Source organism: Lepus europaeus, chromosome 5 (genome assembly GCF_033115175.1).
Source record: "Lepus europaeus isolate LE1 chromosome 5, mLepTim1.pri, whole genome shotgun sequence".
Classification (NCBI taxonomy): domain Eukaryota; kingdom Metazoa; phylum Chordata; class Mammalia; order Lagomorpha; family Leporidae; genus Lepus; species Lepus europaeus.
In genome coordinates, this window is record NC_084831.1 from 90,824,218 (window position 1) to 90,836,857 (window position 12,640).

The 12,640-nt window shown below is 36.5% G+C and overlaps 1 protein-coding gene across 1 annotated transcript in view; it reads right to left on the reverse strand.

Moving 5' to 3' along the window:
• Positions 1–3,658: 3,658 nt before the first annotated feature.
• Positions 3,659–12,640, reverse strand: part of DPYD (dihydropyrimidine dehydrogenase) — a 1,003,571-nt gene continuing 994,589 nt past the window's right edge. The window contains exons 22-23 of the mRNA XM_062191802.1: positions 8,730–8,870; positions 3,659–5,153 (exon numbers count right to left, since the gene is read on the reverse strand). Coding sequence (XP_062047786.1) covers positions 4,983–5,153; positions 8,730–8,870 — 312 coding nt within the window. The 3' untranslated portion in view covers positions 3,659–4,982. The remainder of the gene's footprint in view (positions 5,154–8,729; positions 8,871–12,640) is intronic.

The window sequence follows — 12,640 nt, forward strand, 5'->3', positions numbered from 1 at the left end:
TACCTAGACACATATGTATGCTAAAATTTAAGATTAGTGAAAAGATTAAATCTGTATGTTATTCTTGAAAGTGTAAGAACCTGAGTAGAAGATAAGAATCTTTTAATTAAGTTTATGAGTTTAAGAAAGAAACTCTAAGATGCTTATTTCCTCTGTTTTAAAATAACAAATTTTGAATAAAATGGGAAAGAGAGCTTTTGGATTGGGACACAACTATAGAAGGCTAATCATGAATATTTTTGTACTCCAGTTCTGTTTTGTAACATTTATGAGACTGCATCTTGCTCCCCATTCTTACACTCTGGGCTACTTAACAATTTTTTAATCATTATTTATTTTTATTTGGTTGAAGTATATAAAGACAGACATCTCCAATCTGCTTATCTACTCTCCAACTGCCCACAATAACCAGTGCTGAGCCACACCAAAATCAGTACCTAGGAACTCAATCCAAGTCTCCAATCTGGGAAGGGGCCACACTACTTGAGCCTTTACCACTCCTTTCTAGCGTGCACATTAATAAGAAGTTGCAATCAGGAGTAGATCTGTAACTCAAACCTAGGACCTCTGATATGGGATGCGGGTGTCTCAAGCAACATCTAAATTACTGTGCCAAACAACCTCCCATGGGTTATTCTGACAGCCTTTCAACCAACCTATGTGCTTAGGGTGGAGAGAAATAGTAATGACAGTTCATTTCCTTTTTTAGACTACAAGCAGAAGTAATTTTTGTCAAACTCCAAAGACTCAACAAAAATTACTATGTCTTCTATTGCAATATAAAGCTGAGTTAACACTGAAAATAAAACCTTTGAGAGTTTCCTAAAAATGAGAGTGTGGTATCTTTATGTTCTCTTCTGCTAAAGATTCTGATTTAGGAGTTTAAAGATTTAGCAAGCCAAGAATATCATAGATAAAATATTTACACTAAGAATAAAATATATAATGTTAGACATTCAAAATCTACTTCTGTCATTCTTGCTTCTGTAAATTTCAACCCTAAAGGACAGAAAGGTTATTGGACAATGGATATTAAAATATAGTTCCTATAAAACTTTGCTCAACTCCATCTCCTCATTAATTCATATCCTCTCTCCCTTCCACATATATAATATACACACATATATAATATATATGTATATATACATAATATATAACACACATATAATACATATAATACACATATAATACTACACATATATAAGTGTATATATACCCATGTATAATATGTGTATATAACATGTGTATAATAACTACATACATAATACCTTCATCCTTCTCCCAATCACTCAGGATTGACCACTAGAGTCTGGAACCCACTCAGGTCTCCCACGTAGATGGCAGGAACCCAAGCACTTGAATTGTCATCTGTTGTCTTCCAGGGTCCACATTATAAGGAAGCTGCAGTCAGAAGTGGAGCTGAGATCCGAACTCAAGAACTCCAACATAGAATGAGAATATCCCAAGTAGTGTCTTAACCACTGTGCCTAATGCCCACTCCCTTATTTTCAATTTAAATACAAAAGGGAAAATTACCAATAAGAAAGAGGTCTTGACTGGTATGTTGACTAATGCAAAACCAGTGGGATTTATTTATCTAGTTTATGATTTTAGGGATTGAGTCACAATAAGTCTACACTTGGATAGGGCATGGCAGCAGGCTGAGCCTCAGGAAAGACTTAGAGTGCAAGGCTTCTGCAGACCAGGAAGAACCAGTGCCACAGATGAAACCTGAAGGCAGCCCCCTGGGAAATTACCTCTTTTTTTTTTTAAGATTTTTAATTAATTAATTTATTTGACAGGTTGAGTTACAGAGAGAGAGAGACAGAGAGAAAGGTCTTCCTTCCATTGGTTCACTCCCCAAATGACCACAACGGCCGGATCAGCGAAGCCAGGAGCCAGGTGCTTCTTCCTGGTCTCCCACGCCAAGTGCAGGGGCCCAAGCACTTGGGCCAACCTCCACTGCTTTCCCAGGCCATAGCAGAGAGCTGGACTGGAAGAGGAGCAACTGGGACTAGAACAGGTGCCCATATGAGATGCCGGCGCTGCAGGCAGAGGATTAACCTAGTGTGCCACGGCCCCGGCCCCGGCCCCGGCAATTACCTCTGGAAGTAACTGTTTGAAGGCAGGTAGCCTTTGCTCTAATCAGGCCTTCAACTGTTTGGAGGAGGTACACCCGAATTATGGAGGGCAATTTGCTAGTTCACCAATTTAAATGTAAAACTCACCCAAAATTACTGTTATGGGAACATCCTCAATAAAGCTTGACCAAGTGTTTAGATACTAAGGCTCAGCCATGAAGATGCATAAAATTAATTATCCTATTTGTATAACATTTAGTATAGCTTCATGTAGACATTATTTAGGAAACACCAGACTCTCACGTTCTCTTAACATCTGAGGCAAGGAGTTATGTGTGCTGGGGCAATGCTTCTGAACACTTGCTCGATGAAACATGTGACCTTCATTCGTCCTAGTCTACTCTGAGTCTCTATGTATAAAATTGAGTTATATTTTCTTAGGGTAAAGTAGAAAGAGAACACAACAGAATGAAATGACCGTGTGGGTCAGGTTTTAGGCCAGCAGCTAAGACAACAGTTCAGAGACCCACGTCTCATACTGGAGTAACATCTGGGATTGATTCCCAGGTCTAGCTTCTGATTCCAGCTACCTACCACTCAATGGGAGATCTGGATTGAGTTCTCAGATCCTGGCTTTGGCCCTGATCTAGCGCCAGCCATTGTGGGCATTTACGGAATGAATCTGCAGATATAGGGCCCTCTCCTCTGTCTATCTGTCTCACTTTAGTTTCTCTGTTTCTCATCCTCCCAAATAAATAGAAAAATAAGCCTTGAAAAACAGAAACATATGTGTAAGGAACACACTAGTGTAAAATCATGACTTGTCATGGGCCATTCAAAGCCCTGGCCACTCACAGTTCCCCAAAGTGGTTCAAGAAAAGAACTAAAGCATTGTGTCTTCTCGCAGAAAAGGAATTTCTACCTGTCAGTGTATTAAACAGGACTTAGATACATACGCACAATCTATATTTCATAACATTCCCAGAGGAAGTCCCAGCATAGAAAACTCTCATCAGATGGAGGTAGGGAGTTGTACATTATGATGGCAAATGTCCTAGCAAATGTCTTTTCTGGATAACTGGTGTTCTTTGATAAGTGTTACAAACTCCAAAAGTTAAAATACCCCATGTCGAGAAGAGTGCAAAGGGAATCATTATATAAATTGCTAATATTGTGCAACTATAAAGAGGAATAATAATAATAATCTCTGTGTGTGTCTACGGAGACCATGGAATAATATCTGTGTGTGTCTATAGAGAGCATGGCCATCCAAAGTAGGCAGGACGCCATCTCCATTTTGTCTCTGCCCATGGGACACTGCAGGAAAACTGCTGTCTGTTGCTGGAGAAAGATACATTTTGCCAGAGTATAATCAAGTTCAGTACATAAAACTGAGTAAGGACAGGAAGTGAAATATCTGAATAAGTACACTGTTATCATCCTTATTAGATCTGAACCAGCATTATGTTTACATACTGCTGGAACTCATAGTAGAACTAACCAAAAGCTGCTCCACCTAAAAATCTAAGTGGTTGACATGGGGTCGCATACGTAAATGAGGCAGCAAAAGACCATGCTTAAGATAATTCTTGCAATTTTATTTGAGACTATCTAATCATACACATTTTGTGGTAAATATTCATTTCCAAAAGTGCATAATTAAAGTTTTATTTTTCTTGTTCTTGCATTTGTCATAGAAATATGTGACAGGTTGTTACATTCTGATTTACTTATATGAGAATAAAGCAAAAAGTTTATGGAAAATAGAATTAAAGGGAAAAATTTATTTTGTTGCAAAAAATTTTTGAAATCCATGTATATTTTTCCATAATAGACATCCCTATGAATTTTTGAAAACCCTTCATAGACTCATATTAAAATGTTATTTACCAATTACGAAAAAGTGAAATAGAAAAATATTATTTAATTATAAAATCAAATATATATTTCTTTTTATTCTATTACATTTAAAATCAAACATAAACTATAAAATAGAATAAATTGTTTTTGCATAATTAATAGATATTACCAATACTATATTTTTCATTCTTGAATAATGAATTATATGATTCAGTGCTGTATAATTTGGGCTTTTGTTCCAACATCAACTGCTATAATCTCGAAGGTTACTATTAAAAGCAGAGTACACAGCAAAAGAATTGTTTTAACCAGAGCTCCATTCTAACATCTTATTTTGTTGGTAACATCGTTGAAATATTTAAAGCAGAACATTGTTTTGGTCCATGGGTAAGGAGTCTGGACAACTATCTTAGGCTTATATGGTGGACAGTATATAATTGGTAAATATTATTGCTTTCTGTGTCCAGCACAAAAAGAAACTACTTCAGCAAAGCAAACTCAATAAAACCTTACAAACTGTCTTTTTGGCTTTCTTTTCCTGCCAGAGTAATTATTTGACTTTCTTCAGTTGAACTTTATGGAGTTAATTATACTCTCTAAGAAACAACATTGAAATAAAGGGCAACTTTTAATTATAAAATGTTTCCTTGTAAACATTTTCTTGCATGTTAAAGTATACTTTGTTCTAAAATACTTAATTTCACTTACAGTTAGAAATCAAAGATGGAGCATAGCAAAGGGCAATTTGGAAATCGTCACACTAATTGCCATGGAAAGTTAATTTTTCACAATAGATGACTGATGGTGAACATCCAATTATCTGCTACCCAGTTATTTAACAGCTACCCTCAGAAAAGAATGATTCTATTCTATGACCATTAATTGAATGGTCACTAGCATGAGATTTTTTTTCATTTAAAAATTTAGTTAGAAATCATTTTTTTTTCAATTTGGAAAGAGCTGAACACAACGATCAAAATTTTAAAAGATGAGCATATGTAGGTGACAACAAAGTTCACGGCAACTGTTTCACAAATCACTTTAACACGCCGAATTCAAAGCTAAGGGTAAGCCTCTCTGTGGCTCATAAGCTGTTGTCCTGGAAACCATTTTGATGCAGTCGATAATAGGACAGACACTGAGACACAGCGTACAGCCCGTGCAAGTGTCAGTGACGGTGGGCAGGTGAGTTTCTGGATCAAACTGTATAGCCTGCAAACAGAAATAAAGAACGTTGAGGTCAGTGCCACAAAGGTCCAGAATGCCCCCCTTTTGGCATCAACATGGTTCTCCAGTGCAGTAAAGCTGGACTGTGAGACAGCTGCACCCAGCACTGTGATGCAACTATGGTGACAGCTGAGCCGGCAGGAGAAACAAAGAGAAAAGAAATCCTTTTAAATAGAACCACAATGTTTAAAATTCTACAGAGGTATTTTTCTTCATTACGTGCAGAATATTTCATAGCGTAGTAACTCTGCAGCTTTCTTTGTTCTGATCAGAGCTCAGATCTTTCCATTCCTACCAGGAATCTTCTACCTGAAGATGTCAGGTGCTTTCACACTCCCTCCTTTCCCTCCTCACATTCCTTGTTCTTGACAGTGGCGAAGCATTATTGTCAGAGGGAGCAATGGACATACCTGTTTGCATTTCAAATAACGCATGTGGTTTTTAGAAGAAAGCAGTGGGGAAAAACTAGCTCAAGATTCAGATTTGGGTTTCAAGTATCTCCAAGATGATTCTAGCCTGTGTCCCCACGGGGACAAAGCACTGAGTGCAGCGGCCAGAACCTCTGTTGTGCACACCTGGCCCTGACATTACAGAGCTGCGAGAACTACAGCAAGGTCTGTGGCTCTGATATTGCTCAAGATTTTGCAAAATTCAATAATTTATTTTTTAATATTAGATTTGGAATAAGCAACAAAAATACCCAGTATGAAGTTTAGGGTTGAGAATTATTTTTAAAGTTATAAAGATGAGCAAAGAAGGAGGTACCTTTCTCTGAAGGGAGGAGAGAACTTCCATTTTGACTATGACCTTGTCTAAATAAGATCAAAGTCAGCGAACTCAAGAGGCTTCCATAGCCTTGGCAACTCATGACTAGAGCCTAGGGAGATTTCTGACGCCATAAACAAGAGTGTCAAATTGTTAAGTCAACAACAGGAGTCACTGTGTACTTACTCCTTATGTGGGATCTCTGTCCTTAATGTGTTGTCCAATGTGAATTAATGCTATAACTAGTACTCAAACAGTATTTTACACTTTATGTTCTGTGTGGGTGCAAACTGATGAAATATTTACTTAATATATACTAAATTGATCTTCTGTATTTAAAGATAATTGAAAATGAATCTTGATGTGAATGGAATGGGAGAGGGAGCGGGAGATGGAAGGGGTGCGGGTCGGAGGGAAGTTATGGGGGGGAAAAGCCATTGTAATCCATAAACTGTACTTTGGAAAATTATATTTACTAAATAAAAGTTAAAAAAATAAAAAAAGAAACTTAAGAGGAGAAAAAAGTTATAAAGATGAATTGCCTATTAAAGAGGAACACCTGAACACTAGAAACACCATGCAAGTCCAGTGGAAGCTACAGGATTTCAGGGCAGCTATGAGTGGGGCATCTAGGGGCTGAAGGGATTCAGGTCCTGGTCTGCTGGTCTCACTTGCAGAATAAGTATAGACTTTGACTCAGCCCATGTACTAGTTTGCAGTGACCAGGTAGGAGCTGGGGAAAACTATGAGGAATGTTAAATAGCCATCTCAGTGGCTCCTTGAGGCCAGGTCTGGAAATCTTATATTCTTAAATGATTTATTTTCCTGTTTTGTACTTGTTCTATAATATGGTTCAATATTTTGAATTGAACTATTATTTTGTTGTTTAAAAAAGTCCTTCATCCCAATGAAGAACACGTAACTATTATTTTTTTTTCCTTTTTTATAGAAATAAACATTTACATCATTTTATCACAGTAAATTTTATGGGATTTATATTATATTATATTGGTAGTCTGATCTTTAAGGAAACAATCATATTGTATTTGAACAAGAACTAGAGGTCTAAAAAGGTTATATCAAGTTTTTGCTATGTCTTATATAACATTTTGGATTTCTCTTTAGATGAGAAAAAACTTTCTCTTCCTTTTTAAATAAACATAAACTAAATGAAGTATTTGGCCTGTTGCCATTCAAATAGGTGATCCAGATGGAATTCCTGGCTCCTGGCTTCCACTTGGACAATCCTGTCTATTGTGAGCATTTAGGGAATGAGCAAGGAATGGAAGGTGTCTGTCTGTCTCATTCTGCCTTCCAAATAAGAAAAAAAACAAAGAAAAAATTAAAATAAAAAAATACAAAATGTCATCATGAATAACAAGTGACCTTTTTCTAGGATGAATAAGGTGAATAAAGTTTGCCTTTTAAAGATGAGGTATTTTAATATTTACTTTGAAATTTCTATTAATCGTTTCTTAAAGCAATATTTTTTTACCTTATTATACTTCTTTAAAGCCTCAAAATTCTAATGAAAATATATTATTTTACAGTTTTTAGTAATTTTACATGTTTTAGCAGTTTGCAGCAAATTTTACAATTTGCTTTCTCCAAACTCTGTATCCTAAATGTAATTTTCACAGTCTCAGGCCTTTCAGAAAAAAATGTTTTGGGGCTTGTGTCGGTGGTTTGTTCCGTTAAGCCGCTGCCTGTGTTACTGGCATCTGTCTGCCATTTTGTGTCCCGGCTGTTCCATTTCTGATTCAGCTCCCTGCAAGTAGTCTTGGAAAAGCAGGGGACGACGTCCCAAGTGTTTGGGCCTGTGCCACCCATGTGGGAGACCAGGATGAAGTTCCTGGCCTTGGCCCAGCCCAGCCCTGCATGTTGCAGCCATCTGGGGAATGAACCAGAAGATGGAAGATTTCTCTCTCTCCCTCTCTCTCTGTAACTCTGCCTTTCAAATAAATAAGTAAATGAATAAATAATAATTAAACCTTTTAATATAAAAAAGAAAAACATGCTTACAGTGTTATTATCATTTCTTCACTGATTTCTAAAATTCAGCTAATTTCAGGTTAAAGTTATTCCAAATTCTATTTAAAACAATAGATTATGGATAAATACATAGGAGTAAATGAAAAAGCAAATCAAAAGTAAAAGAGAAAATCATAGAATACATTTCCAAGAGCACAGCCAGCCTTCAGGCAGTCAAATCCCCAATTTTGTGTTTTGCTCATGATTGGCCTTTTCTGAGGGTAAGAAAGGAATGCATTTCCTTGGCTTTTCTTTTCCAGATGCACACTAATTCCTGGGGCTAACCTGCACCCCTAGCTGATGGGAAAATGCCTTTTCTTCCTTCCGGTAGGAGAGGCCAATCGATACAGAATGGAAGAGAATTCTCATTTTGGCAGAAGGAATCAGGTCATTTCAGGGTAATGGCATTAAATGGTAGGTCTTTGTCCTTCCCTCTGTATTAAAGCATATTGCTGTCCTAATGTCCATAATTTTGTGTAAATTTCCCTTTTCAGCTGTATTTCTTTCTCCAATTTTATGGGTGATGAAATGATATTAAAATGACCTTGTGCATTGAACAGTGGCATAGTTAGTATGGGTCCTGACTTTCCTTTAAGAAAAAAAAATAGCCTATGCTATAAGGGTGAAAGGACAGAATGAAAGGCCATGTGGATGAGCAATATTTGGTGCATATGGCGGGATCTGCCCACTTAGCAAAAGAAAATGTCTCTCACAAAAGCCGGAAGAAATATGCCTACAGCATCCCGATTCCAGCAATGTTTTTACCTGGTAGCCAGAGTCATTACAGGTCATGTAGCATTTCCCACAGTTGATACACATTTCTTCATCGATCATAGCCACAACTTGCTCTATGTTGCTCAATTCACCATATGTTCCAAGGTACTGCAGTGCTTTTCCAATTACATCCTAGAAGATAGACAGTGAACTACTTACAGTGCTCTTTTAAAAACATTTTTATATAATAACCAATATCAGTTTAAATTTCCTTGTTTTTATATTATGTCACATTATGTTAATTTAAGAGACTTGGGCATTACAGTTCTCAGGGATAAGATTGCTTTGATAATTAGAGCCCAAGTATTTCTGCCTTCTGAAAGATGGGCAGCATGCATGCCTGGCTTAGTAATACAAGACCTAGTTAACTGTGTTCAATAGATTTTCTACTGGGTAATCTAAAACAGTGTGTCTGTGAACATAAAGAAAAAAAATGACAGCTCTTTCAGTTATATTTTCCTTTTTCAATTTTGGCCCTTGAAAGATCCAAAGGTAAAGTAATGTGAAAAGGGTAACGCAGTTAAGGTAGAAAACTTTACATCATCAGGAATGAGCAGAATAAAGTTACGGATGCTATGCATTCATATCAATGTATTTGGATTCTAGATTTTCATTTACAAAAGTACTTTGGTAGCACTCTCCTCTGTTGTATGTGAAGAATGCATTTAATTATTTAAAAATATAATTTACATTAATTAATTAGGCTGATCCAATAGTTAAATTAGATGCTCTTTTACTTTTCAGAACTAGACTTTTCTTCATTCACCACTGAAGATCTTTCACGCAGTTACACACTGCTTTGTTCATATTAATTGGAAGTGTGCTTAATATGTGAAGCACAGAGAATGTTTCATCAACAATCAGAAACACTTTGTTTCATAATACAAAACAGAAGAATGTACCAATGTTTGTCAAATGAGTATGCTGTCAAGATTTTTGGCTTTTGTTTCTAACTTTTATTTTTTTTATTTTTTTATTTTTTTATTTTTGACAGGCAGAGTGGACAGTGAGAGAGAGAGACAGAGAGAAAGGTCTTCCTTTTGCCGTTGGTTCACCCTCCAATGGCCGCCGCGGTTGGCGCGCTGCGGCCGGCGCACCGCGCTGTTCCGATGGCAGGAGCCAGGTGCTTATACTGGTCTCCCATGGGGTGCAGAGCCCAAACACTTGGGCTATCCTCCACTGCACTCCCTGGCCACGCAGAGAGCTGGCCTGGAAGAGGGGCAACCGGGACAGGATCGGTGCCCCGACCGGGACTAGAACCCGGTGTGCCGGCGCCGCAAGGTGGAGGATTAGCCTGTTGAGCCACGGCGCCGGCCTCTAACTTTTAAAATGAGGATTTTTTGTTTGAATTCAAGGTCCATGTTCAAGGAGGTCTCTTACTTAAAGCCATCTTTCCATATTCTCTTTGGTATTTTATTTTCTGCTCTTCTTTTTTGACCTTGGTTACCTTTCTTTACTTTTTTTTCCTACTTGAGTTCTAAATGACAATATCCTCATTACCATGAGCTTTCAAACTGAGAAAAAGTTTACATTATTTATACAGTTCATTTGTGTATCTCTCCAGCAGTAAGATGATAGAAAACTTCAAATACTGTCTTCCCTGTTTTCTTTTCAATGTGTTGAAGTTATAATTTCAAGTATACTGCAGTCTGTTTGTATGTGGACACTTGATGTCCACATCAATATTTTAATTCTGAATTATTCTGACAAACTCAGGATCTACATGTATCAACTGCAGGATGAGTCTTGTCATTAGAAATTGGTACTGCAAATTCATCACTTATTAAACTTATCAAAACAACATAAGGCTGGATCTTCCTTTGTATTTCCTCAGTTTTGTGAATAGCATTGAGATTCCCAATCATGGAGGCTTCAAATTGCAGAGTTATGTTTCCAATTTCTCCCTGCTCCATATCTCATCTGCTGCCAAGTCTCTGAGTTCTGAATTTACATTATCTTTAGAATCCTCTTTGCATATGTACTATCATATTTAATCATTATAAATCAATTTCTCATTGTCTGTAATGAAGTTATAAAGATCTGTTTGATAAGTTCTATCCTTATAGTCTTCCTTTCCCACTATACCCTATGCAATGTTGCCATCTTATGCAATGTTGTATCCCAGGTGCATTAGCAGAGAGCTAGATCAGAAGTGGAGTAGCTGGGATTTGAACCGGCACCCATATGAGATGCCAGCATTGTAGGAAGCAGCCTAACCTGTTATGCCACAGTGTTGGCCCCTACATTTAGGTTTCTATATATGGTGTCTCAGTAGACTTTATTCACCTTTATGTCTCATGTGTTGTGTTTTATTCCTGCAGATCATTAATGAAAACCCAAATTTTTGTTGAAACAAATGTATCTTTTGTATTTCCATATATTAAAACACAGCATAATAGTAGGCATATAGATGGGGTAATAATACTTAATACTGAATATTTTTATTAGTATAAGTATTTTAAATATAAAATAATCATACACAAATTATATGGGTATGTTTAATATTTTCTAATGGTATTTTAAGACAGTAAATGTATGAGGTCACTATGTGGCTGAAAAGAGCCATTTATATGTTATAGAAAACAGTTTTGTCAATGTAATAAATAAATCCAAACAGTTGCTTCATTGACTCAGATCATGATGTCTGAAATAACCAGTAAATATTCAAAATTTGAATAAGTGGGAAACTCCCTAGGCAGTCCTCAAGCTTATACAGCTTCTTCAAAGGAAACAATATATATGCCTAAGAAACTTTTTTGTATGAGACAAGTCTATATTCCATATACATTAAATGTGCCTTTTGCTCTACATTAGAGATTTGCTGTTGTCACTTAAAAACATCATTGTTTAATGTGAAGCCAAATAAAAACAGCGCTTTCAGCTTCTAGAAGTTATTACCACATGGTTCTAAAAATTCACTCCTAATTCATCATAGCTCTTTAAGAAAATTGTATTTGTTTTTGATCTGGAAGAGGATAAAGAAATGACAACTATTTTAAATCATTTTGGGAGAGAGTATCAGATAGAATGAATTATAATTCTAGTTGACTGGAAACATGGACATTTGTTTAAAACCCAAAGCCTGCAGGTAGTTATGCTAGCTTATGAATACCCTAGAGTATATAGCCTGGAATTCGGTGTTTGCTGAAAGATGCATATAATCAGTAAGGCACATATGGCTAGTTTAGTCCCTCTTGGACACACATCTGTGAAGCTTAGGGAACCTTCATTCATTATTCCACGCAGGGTGTGGATATACCAAGGTCATGCAATCTGTTGTAGCTATCCCTGATTAGTGATAATGTTTATGTGATGATGTGGTGTGTGCCTGTGTGTCTGTATAGAAAGCAATGCTAAATCTTTTAAATTATAGATGATATACTTGATTTTAATATAAGTATTCTCAAAAAATTGTTATGAAGTACTACAGGATTTGTGAATTATTTGTTTAGGATAATCAAAAGACTTTTTTAAAAGATAGACCAGTCAATATTCCTGTCTGACATAACTTATGGCCAGACAATGAGGCTCCTGACTCCATCCCTGATGTTTCATGCTTAATTTTATTATGATTAATATGAAGTTATTAGTTTGAGCCTATTTTATAGCTGATGGAAGTATTTTGCAATTGTGATTGTTATTGGGCATGCTAACTGTTTTTCTAGCTTCTTCACATTTGATTAGCAAACTTACAACAATTATTATAAATAAGTGCCCTTCAAGTCCAGGACCAAGGGCAGTATTCTATGGGCTGTCACCCAGACTTTTAACCTAAAGGGATTCAACATTTAAATAATTTGGGCATAGCTGTTTAATTGCTTAACTACTTCCTTATATGTACCACTATTGATGTTCCATGTCCTTACCTTTTTACACAATGTTTATGTCTTGTCTATTAAACC